Source organism: Pungitius pungitius, chromosome 1 (genome assembly GCF_949316345.1).
Source record: "Pungitius pungitius chromosome 1, fPunPun2.1, whole genome shotgun sequence".
NCBI classification, from domain to species: Eukaryota; Metazoa; Chordata; class Actinopteri; order Perciformes; family Gasterosteidae; genus Pungitius; species Pungitius pungitius.
Window position 1 is genome coordinate 9,133,045 of NC_084900.1, and position 19,315 is coordinate 9,152,359.

Consider the following 19,315-nt stretch of genomic DNA (forward strand, 5'->3'; position numbering starts at 1 on the left):
AAAAGACTGCATAGTATGTTGAAACTTATAGTAGGCTATAGTAAGTCTAAAGTAAGAAACCGCCATGGTCCGTTACGCTTTTCCTTCTGTACATGAGATTACAAAGTAAAAGGACCCTTTTCAACATGAGGGTCTCCGGACACAGGACCCTTCTCTGGCCAATTTAAGATCTTGGTCCGTACAAAATGATAGTTATGGTATAGTATGTGGAAATGGTGACAGTATAGTAGGTTTAAAAAAAGGTGTGTTTTAGAATTTGCAGCACTGGTCAAATGTTTTTATAAAGTAACCTGTTGAAAGGTTATATGTAGACAAGTCAAGTGATTGTATGTTTTCCTTTTTTTGGTACTTTGTTAAATGGTGTAGTGTATCAAAACGGTGAAAGTCATAGTGAGGTGACTTAAGTCCTCTTATAGTGTGTAAATGTATACTAAACTATTTTGAGGAATTGAAAAATGTTAGTTTATTTCTGTCGAGGCCCCCTTTGATGATTTAGGAACATGGAAGGTCCCTCCAGCAAATGGGTCGTAGCTTTGTTGTTTAAAATGAAGTTTTGAAACATTTAACCGCATGATATGGTGATGGGTTTCCAGGTTTGTCTATTTAGTGGGCTTCATGCTGTCAATCAGTATTTCAACACACCAGGGTATTTCTTCTTATGTTATTTGTGTTGTTGTGGTGATTGCTTCCCTGTTGCAGCTGTAAATCATCTGATTTGCCCTGTACACCAGTCACAAAGCTCTCCAATTTTGGCACATTTATGTTTATCTCCAACATAATATGAAATGACGTACTATCCATTGAGAAAAGTCAGTGTTGATTAGAAAATAATTGTATAGTAAATCAAAAAAGTAATATTGACTTGTGTTTAAATAGAGCAGAAAACAAATATTATGAGACACAACAGTGACTGTAGAGGTATCTTGTTTATAAATGTTACCTGCAGTTCATTGGAAAACAATGTTTTTTGCATTTATCAAAACGTTTTTATTAATGTCACACAAATTCACAAAATGTTTAAGACGTCTGGCTCAGTTTGGTGTGTGTGTGTCTGCAAGTATGTCTGTGTAAATTATCTAAACAGTGCAGTTATAAATACATGACCAAAGAGAAGAAAAATGATAAAGTAATATTGCAACAGGAAAAATAGAATTCTCATTTTAAGATGTTCACGAGAACATTTAGCACCATCTATCCCATTATCATAGTCAACAGATTAAAATCTCATCTAAAAGCCCCTATGAAATCAAAACCATTTCTCAAAAACACACGTTGGAAACAGTTTTTGTCCTTAGTGAGGATACAAACACAGCATTCCATTAGTCATCTTCTCTACGTGAACACTGTGCCTATTGTCTACGGGAAATGTGGTGTTATATTTAAGATAAAGATATCATTCAATATATATCAGAAGAAAAAGGCAGGGGTCACGAGCGACGAGCACCAGAGAAACAGCAGCCCCAAACCCCAAAGTTGTTATGGGGCAATTGCTTGCTATAAAAAAATAAAGAGGGAAACAAATCACAAACTTGTACAACCTTTTAAAAAAAAAGACCATTAATATCCAATAAATAGAAGAAACATTTTAAATTAAATGTACAATGCAAAGAAATCCAGGAAATACTAAATCTGCATATTGGAACAAAACAATCAGAGGTACAACACACAAACACCAGATGGCAATAACTTTCTTTTAAAGAGATTCTCCATACTTAGATGGAAGAAATGAATAAAAAAACCTGATGTGTGACAACGTATTATTCGCCAGAAGTAATTAAAGAATTCATACAAACAAGATTTACAATAATTTGAAAGACAAAATCTCCCCCCCCCAAAAAACAACGTCGTCGTGAAAACCCGTATGTTTAGAAGCATTCTAAACATTTGTATTTTTTAAAATTCTTAATGCTCTAGAAAAATGTTCATAACTCTATTAGTATTTTTCCTTTTGTCTAATTTCTAAATACAAGGCCAATGTGGTATATATCTAGTTTAGAAAAAAAAACAATAAATTATTTTTTTTTAAAGACAGCACCCCACAAAAACTGCAAACAGCATGTACAAATCTCAGTATTCAAGAAAACAGAAACAGCTGAAGTTGTCCATTGAACCAGCCATGTTTGTTCTGTGGCAGCACCAACTGCCCCCTGGTGGGTGACTGGTTAGAAGCACCATCTGAGAGTAAACTGGTATTTCTTTTTGTAAACAGTGATGATGAGTAAACGTATTCAACTGGCTGTTGGGCAAGTGTTAGCAGTAGTAGCAAAAGTGAAGTTGTGAAACTGTCTTTTGTCCCGTCTCGCAGGAGTTTTGGTTTTGGCTGAGGAGACGCAGGAGAGGAGCTCTGTCACCGGGAGGAAGCCTGGTGAGACACAACACACGGACATTTTCATTGACGTGAGCCAGGAAGGAGCTTCAGAGGTTTTGGGGGATGAATGGAAAACAAGTAACACATTGCTTACCAGATTGAAGGAGTCGTACGTGCTCATGAGCTCTTCCATGCGGTATTGCTCCAGCACCACTACGTTGGTCAGGTTGGGACTACGCTGACGTGCACAGTCCTCACAGTGAACCACATACGTTTTCCTGCTGTTGTTCTCACTTGTCACAAACAATAAATTGAACACCTCCACCTGTAGAATAGACGTTAGGTTGGTCAAAAACAGCCTTGTGTACCTCTCAGTATCGGTTGTCAAGTACCGAGTTAACCAATGCGCATGTGTGTAACCGTGTACTGTTGTCGCTGCGGTTATTGAACTAAAACCGGTCACTTCTCACTCTCTAGTCAGAGCTTAGACCTTTTATCCAAACCCTACAGCCTCCTAAATAACTAGTTCTAATAACAGGTAGAAATTAGAGCAGGCTTCTTTCATTAAACTTCACTGATTTACTTTTTAATTATTATATCTAATAAAATCTTTTGCAAGTAGCTCCGTAATGAAGTAATTGCTACTCACGTCACACTCATTGCAGTAGTAGGCAGGCTCATCCTTGACCCGACTCTGATAAGATAACTTCTTCCCGTCAGCTACCAGCTGGTCCCGAAGGATCTGGATGTGCTTCATGGACTGCAGCAGACAGTGTCTGGCAGAAGGGTAGGAATACAAACAAATATATTACTTTTACTTTACACAGCTTCGCAGTGGAATCCAGACAGCAAACCGGATACAAATACTACTTTGATCAAAGTTAGTGTTGAAAGTGAAGTACTACTGTTATCTTACTTAATACTATTAAATGGGTTGTTCATACTTTTGTCGCATGTGAACACATTGCAATGTTGGGGTGTAACGACTAAACTGGCCACCGGGTACAGTCCGTCAAGTACTCACTTGACCATCTTGAAGGTGTCTGGGTCCGTGATCTTGACAGTGCGGGCAGCGTTCCAGGACACGTGAATCATGGGGACGATGGATTTCACCTTCTTCACTTCGTTCCACTCAAACCTCTCGAGGGCGAGCTGGTACTGGTAAGCTGCAGATACACGTTAAACAATGCTGAATGCTGTTTTACAAATGATTCAAACTACTTTCAAAGTGACGTGTATTTGGTTACCATTGAGAGGGCCGACGTTCCATGCGATGTTGTTGCACCAGCCAACAGCCTGAACCCAGTGAACAGTTCCGGCGTTTATCCACACCAAATCTCCAGGCCGCTGAATGAAGCGGTACACTGGGATGTTTGATTTGTAGAGGTCTTCCAGCACTGGCCACCAGGACCCCGTCAGGTAATCCACTCCATGCCTGAACACATGGGCGCAAATAAAATGTTGTGCAGCGGGAAGCAGCCGTGGTGCGAGCCGGACTTTTACATGCCGGTTAGCTTAGCATGTAGCCACGGTCAACTGGCAGTTATGTGTAGTTTGAGTGAAGGCTCTGGCCAATGGACAAATGTAGTTAATAAGCTCTAAAGACACCGTGCATTTCATATTGGTGTGTCTCATTCAACTCACTTTTCACAGAAGTCACTGATTGCCTGCCAGTAGTTCTCATGGACGGAGAACCACTCACAGTCCCCGGGGCCGATGTTGATGTTCACCGAGCAGAAGTTGTTGTTCTCCTGGTGACCTGTTAATTAAAAGGAACAATATTCTCACATACGTTCCATATCGTTTTCAACTAAATCTGTCTTCCACTTGTTTCATAGACGTTAACCTGGCGTTCGGCTCCCTGGAACTTTCATGTAGAGCTGGACGGTGTTCATGCCTAGGATGGTGTGTCCAACGTGGCTCAGCATGTTACCGCTCGATGCCACGCGCATAAACGCCGGCAGCTTCTGCAACTCCTGCAGCTGAGGCTTCCACCTGAGCAGCGTATGAAGAGTTACATCAATATTCGTTTTAAATACTACAGAAATATGTAGGCGTTGTCTAGTGTCTAAATTACTCACCTCTTGGGATCTGAGAGGTCAATGTTGGTTCCAAACTTAATTATCTTTCCCACAGGTTTCTGCTCACCACTGAGAAAAGGAAATGGTGATGTTATTATTAAGTATTGCTACAAAATACTGTTAGTGGACTTATCACAGTATCCTTACCTGCTACTTTCTTTAGAGATGTCCTTGCTTGGCACATCAACACTGGTTGATGGCTTCTTCTCCTTGTCATCTTCATCCTCCTCATCATCGCTGCCCTTCTCCTCCTGGAGGAAGAAGCCACGACATGTTAATACACATATATTTATTTACTTTAACGTCTGTAGCTATGTGGAAGGAGCCTAGCATAATACGAATGTCACTGTACAGATGACCATACATATCTTGAACATTGAATAGAAAAAAATCTAAATCCTCACATATAAAATTCTGAAATCAAAAAATGATTGAATTTTAACAACATCCCTATCAGTGACAGGTACAGCACAGCTTATTTACCTGCAGACTCTCTTGGAAGCTGGAGGCCTGGTACTGGGCATACTTGGCGATGGTGGTGTGTGAGCGGCTGCTCTCACAGGGCCACGTCTGGCCCGTCCCACTCGGGTCCCAGTTCTCATCAGCAGGCTGCTGTACCTGAGTCCTCACCTCTACTGCCTGCTCTGCATTTGCTTCCACAAGGGACTTTGTAGAAAACAGCCCCAGGTCTAAAAAGCACACATTGACATTACAACCAATAGGTCAACATTGTGAGCAAGGCTACAAAGGCTACTAAGCATTTTCAGGAGAGGTGCCTGTTAAGAAATGTAATGCATCAAAAGTGTAAACATACTCAGTCGTAGAGATCCAGCCAGGCCTCTGATGACAGTAACAGGATTCTTGGGGTCTGTACAAAACTGCAGCAGCACAGGGGAGAAGGCGTCCCGCTTACTCTCCAACTACAGAATAGAAGGAATACACAGAGACCAAAGCTGTCAATGTCGTCATGCTCAAAACATCACAAGAGGGCAGCATGTTGTATTTGGATGTTGGATTAAACCTTAAAGGGCAATCCTTGCGTTGCTTGATTTGAATTCATACTTTGCTATTTGTGAAGTTTACGAGGAGTGTGACATACATAGATGCTGGGTGTAGGAGGGTTGAGTTTCTCTCTGGGAATGGGTTCATCTGAGGTCATGATGGGCTTGACAGAGAAGGCTGGGAGCAAGTAAGATTCTCTGAACTTCCCTTTCACTCTGGTCCCCCTATAACAGAAACAAGCATGTTGATTGAGGCACTTAAAAATACAGCTTTCTGTGCTACCTGATGGTTAGTTGTCCTTTGCTCAAAGGTACCGCTCTAAATGAATGCATCCCCTACATAATGGTCCATGTCAGATATTTTTCAAGGACCACCTACTTGCAGGACCTGATGATTTCACTGGCAGAGTTGGTAATGGTGATGTCTTCCAGTGGGATCCTCTTTTCCTCCACCTCAGAGGCGATGAATGTCTCCCTGTCTCCGCTCTCCACTTTGATCAGGCGAATCTTCAGCTCTTTGGGCGGCCCGTCTGACAGCGCTTTTAGTTTCAAGAAGTCTGTTGAACCCAGCGAAGAACCGGATTCAGAGTCTTTTTTGTCCTCAAGAGATCTTTCTCCCAAACTCCTCGAGGTCCACTCTGAATGCTCCCCTTCGCTGGTTGAGGCGGCACCGGTTGCTTCTGTCCGTTTCAGTTTTTCTGGGTCATAATGGGCCCGATTCTTCTCCGATCCCTCCTTGCTCTGAAAGTTGAGGTCGCCGAGAATCCTCCGATCTTTCTTCTCCTTGTGGCTCTTACCGTCCTTGTGCCGTTTGTGGCCAGAATGAGTGGATGATGAAGAGCAGAAGGTCGTCTCGTCTCTCTTGTCTCGATGCTTCTTTTCTTTCCTGTCTTCATGCTTCCTGCTGCTGTGACCGTGCTTCCGCTTATCTTTCTCTCTGTGTTCCTTCTCTTTCTCAGGTCTGTGTCTGTCTTTCACTTTGACATCGTCATCCAGTTTATCGAGGGAGTTGTTGCTCGGAAGTGAGTGCCGACCAAGCGCGATCTCGCAGCTTTTTCCCAATTCTGCCAGTGAAGATTCAGAGATAGTCGACAGCAGCTGCTCCTCTTTGACCACCTTGATTGGTTTGAAGGTAGAAATACTCTCGTTTTTGGAGTGTATTCCCCCGGTTGTCTCAGGGTCATCTCTCCAGTCGTGAGTGTCTTCAATTTTCACGTTTTTGTCTTCTAGCGGGGGAGGACGGGAGGACTTTAGCGATGGGAAAGCTGGATTAAAAGGTGGATCGGTTGAATCTGACGTCGGCGAACTGCCTTGCTGCTGGCGGCAGATATCGGGGCCCAGGGACAGTGACGAGGAATATTTGAGCCCAAGCAGAGCTGATGGAGGGGGCCTCCCAAAAGGTCCACCGCGGTAGGCGTACTTCTGGCTCTCTAGGACTGTCTCTAGAGATTTACACGTGCTGTTTACACCTGTTTGGTGAAGGTGGGGTCTTTGGGGTGGTGGAGAACAAGACGGTGTCTCGGAGTCCTCGTCGTCCTCGTCCTCGTCGACCTCACTTTTCGTCTGCTCGGGGAGGCCGTAGAGTTTAGCCAAGTCGCTGTGGCGGTAATTTGTGTTCCCAACTCCTGTATGCGTCGGGCGATTGGGGTTCAGATGAACATTTGGATACGGTTTAGAGTAGTCTTCTTCCTCCTCGTTGAGAGATGATGTTCGACTGCAGGGGGATGCCAGAGAGCCCTGGCGACTGAGCACAGGAGGGCTAGAGTGCGAAATGGATCCAAAGTCTTCCTGGTTGTGCTGATGCTTCGTTGCTGGGATTAGGTCTGGGGCACTCAGGTAGCTCTTGATGGGCTGGACACAAGGAGTAAAGTTGTCAAGGAGACGTATGGACCCAGCCTTTTCACTGTTATACATCTCCTCTTCCTTTTTGATGGATTCATCCAGCATAGCCATAATGTTAGCCAGACCGTCGGGGAGCAGTGTGGATAACTCAGAGGGCTCTTCCTCAAATTGAGCAGATTCAGCAGCACAGCTACTCGTATTTTCTGAACCACTTCCTGTCATCTGCTGGTTTAGGATTCCACTCATTGAGCTGGAAGATAACGTTTGTGTTGGGTTTTCTCTTGGAAACGCCTGATACAGTTTGGGGGGCTCTCTGGGTGCCAAAGCAGGGAGGGAGTGTTTGCAGCTGTCCGTCTCCCTTGCTGGGTCTTTGGATAGGTTGGGAGCGGCTTGCATTGCCGGGGGCTTGTTGGGGTATACCGACTGGTTCATCCCTGAGGTATTGTGTGTCGATGAGGGGCTGAATGTCGTTCCGCTATTGTTGCTCCACATCTCCCTCTGCCGCTGCTTTTCCCTGGCGTACTCAGTCTGAGGTGTGAGAGGGGGTGGCCGCAGCCTTTCTGCAGGAGTAATACCTGGGGCTGCCTGGCCTGGTGGACAGGGGAGTATGCCCCCACGGCTAAGCCAGGGGTAAGGGGGTGAAGCCTGAGAGCTGGGGGGCAATGGTCCTGAGGCAGCTGCATTCACAGAAGAGAGGCGAGGAGGTGGGGGTGTAAGGGAAGTGTTGCAGGAGAGCAGTCTCTCCAGATTTTCAATAGCGGTCTGCTCTTTGCCTTTTGCACTGCATAGATCCTTCTCCCTCTTCTGTTCCATTCTCCTCCTCTCCTCCTCTTTCCTCTCAAGCTCTTGTTTTTTCTTTTCTTCTTCTTGCCGCTGCTCTAGTTCCCTCTTCCTTATCGCTTGCCTCTCTGCTTCTCTCTTTTTCTTCTCCTCCTCTTGCCACTCCCACTCTCTCTTCTTCCTTTCCCGCTCCTTCTTGTCCCATTCGCTCTTTTTCTTCTCCTCCTCCCTCTCCCATTCTCTCCTTTTCCGTTCCTCCTCCAGTCGCTCTGCTTCTCTCCTCCTTCTTTCCTCTTCTTGCCTCCTTTTTCTCTCCTGTTCTTGCCTCTCCCATTCTCTCCTCCTCTCCTCCTCCTGTCTGCCTTGTTCTCTCTTCTTCCTCTCCTCCTCCTCCAGCTTCTTCCTCTCCTCGTCCCGTTTTTGTCTCATCTCTTCTTTTTTCCACCTCTCCTTCTCTCTAATTTTTCTCTCCCGCTCCTCTTTGTCCCTTTTTCTCTTTTCCTCAGCTTGCATGTGACCCTCTAACTCAGCATCAAGTTTGTCTAGAGCCTCTTCGATGGACTGAGGGGCCGAGGTCGGAGCTGGTGCACGAATCTGGGACTGAGAGTACGCCTGTGTCGAAACAAAATCAGATTGACCGCGTCTGGGGGAGAGCGCTGGATTGGACGACTGAGGTTCAGTATTGGGAGTCGGGCGTGGAGCTGATTGATATTTAACAGGAGAACCAGGAAGATGATCTGGAACCCTACTTGTAATCACACTGTCCCCTACCCTTTGCTGCCGTGTGGAGAGTAAAGAAGATGAGAAAAATGGAGGGGGCTGCTCCATTTCAACATAGCATGACGTCTTTCCCTTCATGGGGCGCGACTTGGTGGGTTGCTGCTGTTGTGGTCTGGGCAGCCCCTGTTGGTGGAGCTGGCTGACAGAGGCAGTATGTCCTCTCTGACACCCTGGCTGTAGCAGATCATCCAGCTGAGCGGTGGGACTATTGACAGCACGGGTGGCGTTTTGAGGTACAGACTCTCTTCCTCTTTGCCAACTGCCATTACTGCTGCCAGTGTTCACTGAGCAACTAGTAGAGGGGGATGTGCTCACCCTGGACACACCAACAATTGGTACGCAACTAGATATCCTGCTGTTGCTAGAGGCCTGGGCTATGGGAAGGTTGGCAGTGATGACAGGTGTTCTGGTGGAGTTGGTTGGGGGCAGAGGAGGGCCGACGCGATGGTGATGTTGGGAAGGACCTGGAACACGGCTATCCACGACATGATTATGGCTCTGCTGGCGCTGAGGTAGCGGTCCTGGAGGCCTGTAGATGCCCGACTCCTGAAGGGACACGTTAAATGAAACATTTTTCAATTAATAATGTCTTAATAATTACTCTCATAAATCTGGCTTGACAGAATAATTGTACATTGTACATATCACAAGAGCATGGCACTCCTAACTATAGTACAAACTTATACTCACGGCAGCGTGACTGCTGGGCCTACTCTGGTATCTCCAGGCTTCATGGGCCCCACTTTGCAAATGCTGAGGTACTGCGGTGCTGCTGGCAGAAGGAGGAGGACCCTTGTGACCCAGCCCTGGATGAGGCTGGAAGTGGCTGTAAGGCACACTGCTGCCGCTGCTGGTTGTAGGAGGGTTTGCTGGTGACAATTGGGCATGTAGGTGTTGATCTCTTTCTCCCCTGGTCGGGGTTGATGCCAAGTGAGAGGTAGCTTGGCTGCCACCTTGGATCCTAAAAGGAGTGCCTCTCTGGTTGTGAGGACCACGAGGCTCCATGGCCTGGCAGGGTGGTGCTTGCCCTAGTTTGGAGCTGGGGCTGGGATAGGACGAGGCAGGGGACTGCTGGTTTACAGCCTGAGGTTGGAATGCATCTTTCTGCAGCTGAGGAGAACATCCATGGTTGTAGCTTCCCAGGGAGGAGTTTGATGGAGGGGAGAGATTTGAAGGAGAAGTGGAAACAGGAGAAGACTTTTGGCCATAGCTACCCATTGCTTGTTTGTTGGTTTCCTGTTATACAATACAAAGACAACATTGACAGAAATAATTAAGAGTAATATAAAACAAACAAATTTGGGCATGTGTTATTTACTATAGACTCAATCCATCTTTATGATGGCACTTAATCCAATACAGGTTTTTTCATTGCTACGGTCAATAGGAAAACATTAACCCTGGCTTCAAGACCCATATATGTAATGAAGGGATATTTTCTCACTGTTCGGAGCTGGAACTCTTGCGATTGTGGGTTCTTGCGGTCAGACGTCTGTGGCTGCCAAGGAGCGTTGTTCTTGTGAAGGGGGTTCCAGAAGGCAGCCTTTGGAGGGAGGTGGTGCCCTGATGACTGGTGCTGTGATAGCAATGACTGGCCAGGGAAACGATGCGGACCAGGATGGGATAGCTGCAATATTCGGGAAATTACAATATTTAATTCTTCAAAAGCATGAACATGGACAAACACGCAGTGTGGCTGTTTTTGGTATAGCAGTATATTCTCATACCTGATCTGTACTCTTTTTCCTTTTGCTGGGGCTGGGACAGTCCTCTACAGCCGGGCGGGAGGACGGGTGCATGGATGGCGGAGGGGTATGCTGGATAACTGAGTGCTCTCCTAGTGGAGGGCCTTGTCTCTTCAGCGGACCCCCTATCATCTTCCCTGGGTAGCCCCTCTGCTGTTAACAGAGATGAAAAGGTCCGTTCAAAAAACATTCCATTGGTAAAATATTTATCCAGATCTCAGTGACAGAGGCTCTGTCTGGTTGCAGCAGAAACTACAGCGAAAGCAGAGATTGTTCTATGTCTATATGGATGATGAAATATGATCACAGCCAATTAGAGAGCTCCTACCTGATGCACCTGAGCCCACATCTCATCTCCCAGCAGTGGTGGACCCCGGGGAACATGCTGCTCTTGAGGACCCCCAAACTAAAGCAGACAATGATGAATACACAGAAAGTTTGAACACAGTCATTTTATCTTCATTTATTTTTCATGCACAAACCTGGCAATGCTACAGGGGATAAAATGGGGGATTTATGCACCACTCACCTTCAGAAGTTGGTTTGGTCTGCTGGGAAAAAGATGAGGGTTGGGGGGAGGGCCGCCGCCTCCTGCATAGCCTTCATTATGGAGACGAGGTGAGTGCTCGTTGGGTAGTGGCCCAACCGAATGTCCTTGAGGGGGAAGATGGGATTCATACAGCTGACCTAGTTGCTCCCATGACCTGTGGGGAGGTGGAGGGTGAAGATGATGATGAGGTGGAGCTCTCTGCTGCTCCCTCTGTAGACCTGGTAACATTGGCTGTGCAAGCTCAAGCTTCTCACTTCCTCGCATAGGTCTGGACAAACAAAAAACAATACAAAAGGATTCAGCAGTAGTACGACAAACAAAAAATAGACCTTATCTAAAACACAAGCTTTGTCAAGTAATGAAAACAAATGACTCGCTGCAATCTAAACAGTTCCTTCACTGGCGATTCTGTGCATGACTGACCCATTGCTGAAGAATTTATTGAGATGGTTCATTCCGCCCACAGGACCAGGAGGTAGATGGGAAAGGAGCTGGTGTTGGCTCATTCCAGGCGAACACCTAAATAGTAACCGTGACGACACATACGGTACGGTCAGATTACATTTTCTGTGTTTGTAAAGCACATTCAATATTTGACATTTTATAGCAGGTGATAGAGGTTCATGGGAGTCTGGTTTTGTCTGTGTGTGTTGTCATGGCCACAGACCTGGCAGATGGCTGCCAGGCACGGCCGCCCACAGGAGCCCATGGTCCCCGGTTGAGTCCGTCCAGAGGGAAGGAATCCCGTGTGCCACGCCCGCCAAACTGCTCTACTGCGTGATGCATCCAGCCTGTGAATGATATTAAATACCACCATTTAGATACTCCAATGCTTTTATACAGAAATAAATGAGTTACAAACTGAACATGATTACCATAAGCGTATCGTTGAATAAACCCCTCACACCTTCCTGATTATATACAAGTATATAGGGTAGCAATAATTGACCGTAATTGTGATTCTACTCACCAGACTACTGTATCCGTGAAGCCCTCCACTGCAGCAGAGAGAGGGCCTCACTCCAACACTGAGGATGCCCTCTGTCTTAAGCACCAGGAGCCCAAGGCCTGTTGACTGTAGAGAGAGAGATTATGAGAATGAGCTAGACGCATTGAAAGGCTATTTATTGAGTAGGCTTGTTGCTGTCTTTATATGTGTGAGTTAGACAGCAGAGAGGGGAGGGTGTAAGTAGGATATGTATTGCAGGGAAGTGAAGCGTTTCATGCGACAACCTTTAATAAAAGCCTTCATCTAGCCTTAATTGAATCTTTATTTTCTCACCACTGGAATTTCCTGATTTTGCTCTAGTTCGGTAATTTCCCCCGGCAACATGAGAATGGGTTAAATTCCCTTTGCAGTCTTAAATCATGATGGATGTCTATTGTCTGTAGCTGGCTGCTAGGAGTCCGTCAGCCAGTAGGAGGCGCCAGTAAGCACAGAAAAGGATTACGTGAGGCCCAGATGGCTCAGCGGGGAGCTCACCTACGAGGACGGACCTGGGGTTACTGTAATCCTTACCATGGGCCCCCCGATAACAAGAGACAGAGGGAACGAGTGAGAGGCCTTGGTCACGTGCCAAGTGTGTGTTGTGTTGAAGGCGATGCCAAGTGTGCAAGCTGCATGGTCGTTTCAGGCTTGTGCAGATTTAGTGCATGAGAGAGAGAACGGTGTGTCCTCTTAAGTGAATAATTGTGTGCATGTTGTGTGTTGTGTGTGCTGCAGTTCTCAGATGGGTGTAAGTGTGGATGCCCAGTGGATACACTAAAGTTTAATCTCATTACGGCAGGCGTAATGGAGAGGGAGGGGGGCAGCCGCGACAGACGGTCTGAACAGGATAGAAAGATAGATAAAGAGAAAAGATGCAGAGGAGAGGTGGGAAGGCTCGGGGGGGGGGGGGGCGGAGTGGAGGAACGGTGCCATGAAAACGCCCACACACCTTCTCCCACCCACGCACGCACGCACGCACGCACACAGAGACGACACAAAGGAAAGCGGTTGAGGGGAAAAACGAGGCTGCAACGCAACACCCTCCTTGCTTTTTCCAACACTACAAACACACACAATTCAAAACACAGAGGGTGTCACAATACAAAGACGTCTATGTTTCAAAACACCTTGATTCTAAAATAGACAAAAATAACAAGAGATCCTTGACTAGACCTGAGAGGGATCTATTTGTACTTAGGCCTTCACTACTGCTGTTAAAAACACGTCTCAAAACATCAAACATAATTGCTAGATCAAACCGAATTATCCCAAAACTGCAATATCGCAACAAAATGTTCTGCATACATCTCTCTTATTTGAATGACATAGATTCAAAAGGGTGATGCGAACATCCTACAAGAATATTGGATTTCCGTCACATTGGGAGTGAAACGCAAGATTAACAAGTTGTTCAATAGCAAGAGAAATGAAACCTGCACACGGGTTACGATTCATTTCTCTCGCTCCACCAGTTTTCCTAAATTAGCTATGGCCATACACAGGTTCCTTTTCCCGCCTGTTCCTCTTCTCTGTCTTTCCTACTCCCACCCACTCTGGATTGCTTTAAATAGAGAAAATCACTGGACACTTTTAGCTCATCCGGTGTGGTATGCCACACACACACCTCTCTGATAACCATACAGCAGGCTTTGCTGCTATATGAAGATAGGCTGGTGTTAACTGTCAAAGTCGCATAAGACAAACCAATACAGTCACACCTAGTGCTTAGCTTACCTTTGGGAGTAGCACCAAGTTATTGATTCACAGATATGTTGTGCCTCAGCTACGGCTGTCGATCATCTCTCTTGGGTCTCCTCGACCCTGAAAGACAGAGTAGACAAAACATTAATGTCAAGCTGATGTAAAAACCGTGTGAAGCCAAATCAAACACTATACACAGAGGCATAATGAAATACAACACTTTAATTTGATATAATTAAGGCTGACTTCTGCAGCGAGAGCAGTTTGGAAACCGTGAGGTTGACGAGGTAAATCAGCAGGGAGGCTGACACAATGGGAGTGAAGGGGGTTCACATCCCCAACTGGCACGACGGAGAGACTGTGCAGCTCAACAGTAAACACGGCTGGTCTCGCTCTAAACAGGAAGAGCTGTGCCAGCAAAGTGAACTATCTCATGTGAAAGAAGCGCTGGGAAAACAGAATATGAAAAAAAGAAGAAAGAGACCTAGCGGGAGACCCAGTCGTGACTGCAACCAGCGAGGCAGCGACACAGCTGTAATTACCAGCTTCACGCGCTGTGTGTGTGTGTGTGTGTTTAGGTCTGTTGTGGACAAGCGGTCGTCTATTCCAGTGGCTACCGAGGCTATCACATAGCTCACAGCCACTCTATCAGCACACTGTGAGGGTGTGCACATAGACACCAGACCGTGTTACATACCAGCGTGGGTTCTGAAACCGTGAGAGTGCGAGTGAGAATTGTGGCATTATATATTTTTCAGGGATCCCCTTGATGACTCAGCGTCCTGTGAGAGGACTTACCCCTAAACTCCGCCCCCCCGGGACACCGCTTACAGTCAGGTGACCGGGGGCGTTTTTCTGCACCGCCACCGATGTGAGAACTGCGGGGAATTCTTGGACTTTGTGATGTCAATTTGTCTTTCTATTCAGTTTAGTGTGTATGTGTGTTTAGATAGAAAAACAGGATGTGGTTGCAAGCGTCAGGAGAAAATAATCAAACTTCCAGAGTTGTTCAAGAGAAATGAGGTAATTCCTGGAACTTCAGAGCTATACCGTAAATTGGAAAAGTTTGAATTTAGTTAACAAAACCTTAATTCATTTTCACTGGTACTGTGTGTGCTGCATACTTAAGTCTGATTTGCTTATACTTTTGGCTATACTATACTAATATACTTTGTTTAATTCTCTTGCTATTTCAGGGTGGGGGTAATGAGACAATGTTACTGTCCGGTTGAAGTCACTGTCTTTTCAGAAATGACCAGATAAGGAAGGGAGCACAAATAACAGACAACGGTTTGTGGAGAGGCCGTGCAAAGACCCGTCTTCAACCTTCTCTGCCTCTCCCCATCTCGTTGTGTCCTCCCTTGCCCTCTGTAGACCAGTTACTCATTACATAGTCATCCCAGATAGGGATCATGTTCTGAAGGAAACACCATGCATTTCTCTCTCTCTCTCTCTCTCTTTAACACACACAGGAACACCCAGCCTGGTTGCCAGCCCCCGCGATGCAGGCTAACTTTGTCACGTCCGCATTCTTACACACACACACACACACAAACAAAATGTGTGAGTTGTTCAAGGCATCACACATACAGCAGTGTTGGTCCGCCGAGGCCACGGCACGCCAACATTGTTCCTGCACACAAACACTGAGGGATCCAACCTCCATGACGGTCAGTTGTCTCCTGCAAGAATCCAAGCAAACAACACAACGCTTCCTCAAGAGCAAGGAGCTCAGGCCGGACCTTTCATCCAAATACGCTGAGAGCCAACACGCTCCGCAGCAGTAGGCCAGGTACATGCTCTTATTTGTCTTTGTCTACTACTACTTTGTTTGTAGAGGCGCTCCCTCACATGTGCTCTTCATTCAGGCTACACACAGGCGGTGGAACATCTGTCTTCATGCAATGACTGCTGGGATGGTTATAATATCAACATCATCTATTTTGAAACAAGCTTTACGTTCACACAACGCAATCCCGTTTTGGCTGTTGGTCACGTGTCAATCTGACCTGATTTTTGGAGCCTTAGTGACACACTTACAAATAACTGTTGCCCCATTTTTTATCTGTTAGTGAAAAAATAAACAGGACGAGGAGGAAGGTAGCTGGGAGAAAAACAGAACAAGAGGCCCCATTTGTCTCTGCAGTCACCACCCAGACATCTGGGCCTTCGAATGACAACACACAACTGGGTTAGTGTGGTGCATGTGTTTTTTCTCTCTCACACACACACATGCACGCACACACCAATCAGATGCACGTGTGTGTGCGTGACGTTTAAAAGAAGGGGAACAGAGCTCAGAGAGGAGAGGAAGCACTCGTCACAACTGCAGGAAGTAGGCCTCCCTGAGGGGGGGTGTATGTCTGTGTGCGAGAGGCCGCGGTGGGTGGTGGGGGGGGTTTGGAGGCTTCCTGTTGTAAAGATATCAACTGTATGTGTATTTTAGTGTATCCGCAAAAATATTTCTGATAACCGTAACAAAATATAAAGTGATCTTATGTGACTTCTGAGTCTTTGATGGGAAACAATGAGACTCCATTCAGAAAAATGGTCAGTTTTACTCCTAAAATCCACTTCAGATACAGTCGTCTCGTGTGAGCGGCACATGTGGCCAACTCATGACTAACGCAAGTCTGGTCAAAACAAACCACACAGTCAACTGACTTAAAAGCTATTTAGTTGCCAGGGTGTTAAGTGAAAATCGTCATCTGCTCTATTCTTAGCTAAACGTGAATGACAAACATATGATTGCAAAATGTGTGTGTGTGTGTGTGTGTGTGTGTGTGTGTGCTGAATAACCAAACCCAGTCACTTTGGGAAAGGAACCATCAGTCAGTTTGTGTGTCAAAAGTGATTCGTAATAAAAAGAATGACTCAACACCTGGCCTGGAACGCGATAGAAAGGAAAATGCTGTGTAAATCCCGACGAACCGCAACTCTAAGAGGACGTAGGCGAACAACTGACAATGACTTGATTGTCACTCTCAATTTCCCCACTTGAGCAACCTCAAAGGCACCATAACTTTCTTTCTATGTCTCACCTCTGACTATTTTAACACGCGCACGGGACGAAACAGGACATCGCACTGCCTGTTTTCAGGGAAAAACCTCCTCAGAGTCAGCACTGCAAAATCCCCCCTCCCTCCCCTCGCCAGGTGCTTCTCTTCCACATTCAGGACTCACTCTCACTAGCTCAGAAGTGCACCAAGCAAGGCAAGAGACTCTGCTCCTTTGGTAACAGTTGCCTAGGGAACCAATCGCGTCCTCACAAACAGTTATTAAACTAAGCCAGAGGCAGATATGGACGAAGAGAGGAATTCGTAGGACGGTTTATGAGCAGCATGTTTACAGAGGTACAGGCAGGCTGACCTCATGCACCATCCTTGTCCTCCATGACCCACGACATAATGTCTCATCAGTTGTGTGAATAACAAAAGAACATGGACAGACATCAGAGTTAATCACATGTTATACTTAGAGTGGGTTGATAACAGATCTTTTTAACTTTAATCAGAAGAACTGACGCAGGAGGACCGCTTTTTGTTATGACCCCAATTTATGCTCATTTAGTCCAGACAATCCAAGGACTGTTTACATATTCCTGATACCAATGTTTTAGATCTTTCAGGACTCGATTTTTTTAAATAAATCTCTCATGATGCACCCAGGCTTACTCACTGGCTGTTTTGCTGACGTGGTTGAGGTGGGTAAAAGTAGTCACAGGAGATGAGGGGAGGTAAAAAAGAAAAAGGAAGAAAATTCTTTCCAAGCGGTGTGAAATTCAGTCTATGAGTCACACACACACACACACACACACACACACACACACACACACACACACACAGCGCGTAGGTCTGCACCCTTTCCACTGTGGCATCATCAGAGACAGAGAGCCAGAGATCACAGAGATGAACTGAACCCAGAGGCAAGACTTTCCCTTTTCCTCTCACTCGGCTGAATGTTCCTCTCGCATCCAATCTTGAGACGGCATACTTCTCTTTCTAATGTCATTTTTGGTTCCGTTTTCTCAGTACGAAATCCCTCTTCAGCTTCTGGAGTGAACCAAACTATTGTTATTTCTAACTATTCTGAAGGGTAAAACACAGTAAATCCAAAACTGTATATATGGCCAACATGTATATGTGCATCATTCTCTATATACTGTATATACATCATTTATATTCTTTGTTGATGTAAAATATCCAAACTTTTTTTCCAACCTTAAGGATTAGCCTATTATCCACAGTAGGCAGACGGACACTGCAGTGTGGAATTCCACACGTGGTTGACTCTCAGGTCCAATCCAGCGGGCGCTGCTGCACGTTCTGGGAGGGTTTGGGGCCGAGGCGCCGTCAAATCGCTGATGGTTTGAGGGCTCTCTTGTGGACATTTGGAGCTCTTTATAATCCCTCGCCGCGAGTCCCCATTTCGGCAGACTTTGTTCGAGGGAGTCACCCACAATTCATAGCAAAGTGACTTTCAGGTTGTTATTGCAACTGCCAGTAAAGACTTCCAAATTGGGAGTAAAAAGTATAAATGATGAAGTTGGAGGAGTCCCCGAGGGTTCATAGTGTAAATAAGGGAATTAGAATAACGCAATCTTCAAATGTTCCGCGTCTCTGCGGGAAATTCCCCATCTTATTTTTAACCATTGCGCCGGCTGAGACGTACAGGAACTCTTGTTTTAACGCTTGACCCGTGGGGCGTGTCAGGAGTCTTTGACAAAGCCTTAGCTGGGCAGATGTTGTCTGGCGCCTCCTTTTTTTGCCGCCGTCTTGTTTTGAGTTGCTGGAGGAGAAATGACACCCTTTACTGGAAAGGTTGCAACAGCCCGGTGTGACACCAAAAGACACTTTGTTACGACACCCACTCCTCTCACCGACCCACTTCTCTTTGAAACACAAATACTTGGATTGTGACTTTGTTTGTTTTCTCTAACAGGCACAAACATCTGATGTGTGGCAGGACAACCCCCCCCCCCCCCCCCCCCTCAAAACGGGATGGACTTCCACACACGCCTCACGTTTCATCACTGTCAGCACTCCTGACCCATGCTTGCCACATACATAAGGAAATATCTGAAATTAGATGAGGTAGTTTGTCACTCCCTTCACACTCCACATACACTTGTCCGCTGGTGCACTTTATCTTTAACCTTCATTTTGTATTTAAATTCCTATCTGTATTTACATTTAAATGTCCTATCTGTCTTCTGGTCCATTGTCGTACTGTCTGATGTGATGCACCTACCACCAAGTCATGTTCCTGTAAATCCACTATCATAGCTACCTATGGGTAAAGGGGCGTGGGGGGGGGGGGGGGGACACTTGAGTTGTGTGACTCAGACACATCTGAGTCGGCAGCCTTATTTCCCCCCCCCCCCCCCCCCGCCTCCTCCTCCCGGCCTGTGCATCCCTTTAAGAATCTTTCATGTTCGTCATCACTCATAGTAAAAGGGGTGTCGATTGTTCATTAACTCACTCGCACACACGCCTATTCAGATCACCAAGAGTGTGCATGGAGCGCGTTGGAGTTTATA

At 46.0% G+C, this 19,315-nt stretch overlaps 1 protein-coding gene across 1 annotated transcript in view; it reads right to left on the reverse strand.

The window, feature by feature from the left end:
- Positions 1 to 907: 907 nt before the first annotated feature.
- The window catches only part of kdm6ba (lysine (K)-specific demethylase 6B, a), a 76,375-nt gene continuing 57,967 nt past the window's right edge, over positions 908 to 19,315 (reverse strand). Inside the window, exons 6-27 of the mRNA XM_037480570.2 lie at positions 13,810 to 13,896; positions 12,058 to 12,162; positions 11,755 to 11,878; positions 11,511 to 11,606; positions 11,067 to 11,355; positions 10,866 to 10,943; positions 10,520 to 10,690; positions 10,237 to 10,419; positions 9,483 to 10,028; positions 5,770 to 9,338; positions 5,489 to 5,615; positions 5,204 to 5,309; positions 4,873 to 5,078; positions 4,537 to 4,640; positions 4,390 to 4,458; positions 4,155 to 4,303; positions 3,953 to 4,067; positions 3,556 to 3,743; positions 3,333 to 3,474; positions 2,958 to 3,084; positions 2,463 to 2,633; positions 908 to 2,362 (exon numbers count right to left, since the gene is read on the reverse strand). Of these exons, the coding sequence (XP_037336467.2) occupies positions 2,348 to 2,362; positions 2,463 to 2,633; positions 2,958 to 3,084; positions 3,333 to 3,474; positions 3,556 to 3,743; positions 3,953 to 4,067; positions 4,155 to 4,303; positions 4,390 to 4,458; positions 4,537 to 4,640; positions 4,873 to 5,078; positions 5,204 to 5,309; positions 5,489 to 5,615; positions 5,770 to 9,338; positions 9,483 to 10,028; positions 10,237 to 10,419; positions 10,520 to 10,690; positions 10,866 to 10,943; positions 11,067 to 11,355; positions 11,511 to 11,606; positions 11,755 to 11,873 (6,570 nt within the window). The 5' untranslated portion in view covers positions 11,874 to 11,878; positions 12,058 to 12,162; positions 13,810 to 13,896 and the 3' untranslated portion in view covers positions 908 to 2,347. The remainder of the gene's footprint in view (positions 2,363 to 2,462; positions 2,634 to 2,957; positions 3,085 to 3,332; positions 3,475 to 3,555; positions 3,744 to 3,952; positions 4,068 to 4,154; positions 4,304 to 4,389; positions 4,459 to 4,536; positions 4,641 to 4,872; positions 5,079 to 5,203; positions 5,310 to 5,488; positions 5,616 to 5,769; positions 9,339 to 9,482; positions 10,029 to 10,236; positions 10,420 to 10,519; positions 10,691 to 10,865; positions 10,944 to 11,066; positions 11,356 to 11,510; positions 11,607 to 11,754; positions 11,879 to 12,057; positions 12,163 to 13,809; positions 13,897 to 19,315) is intronic.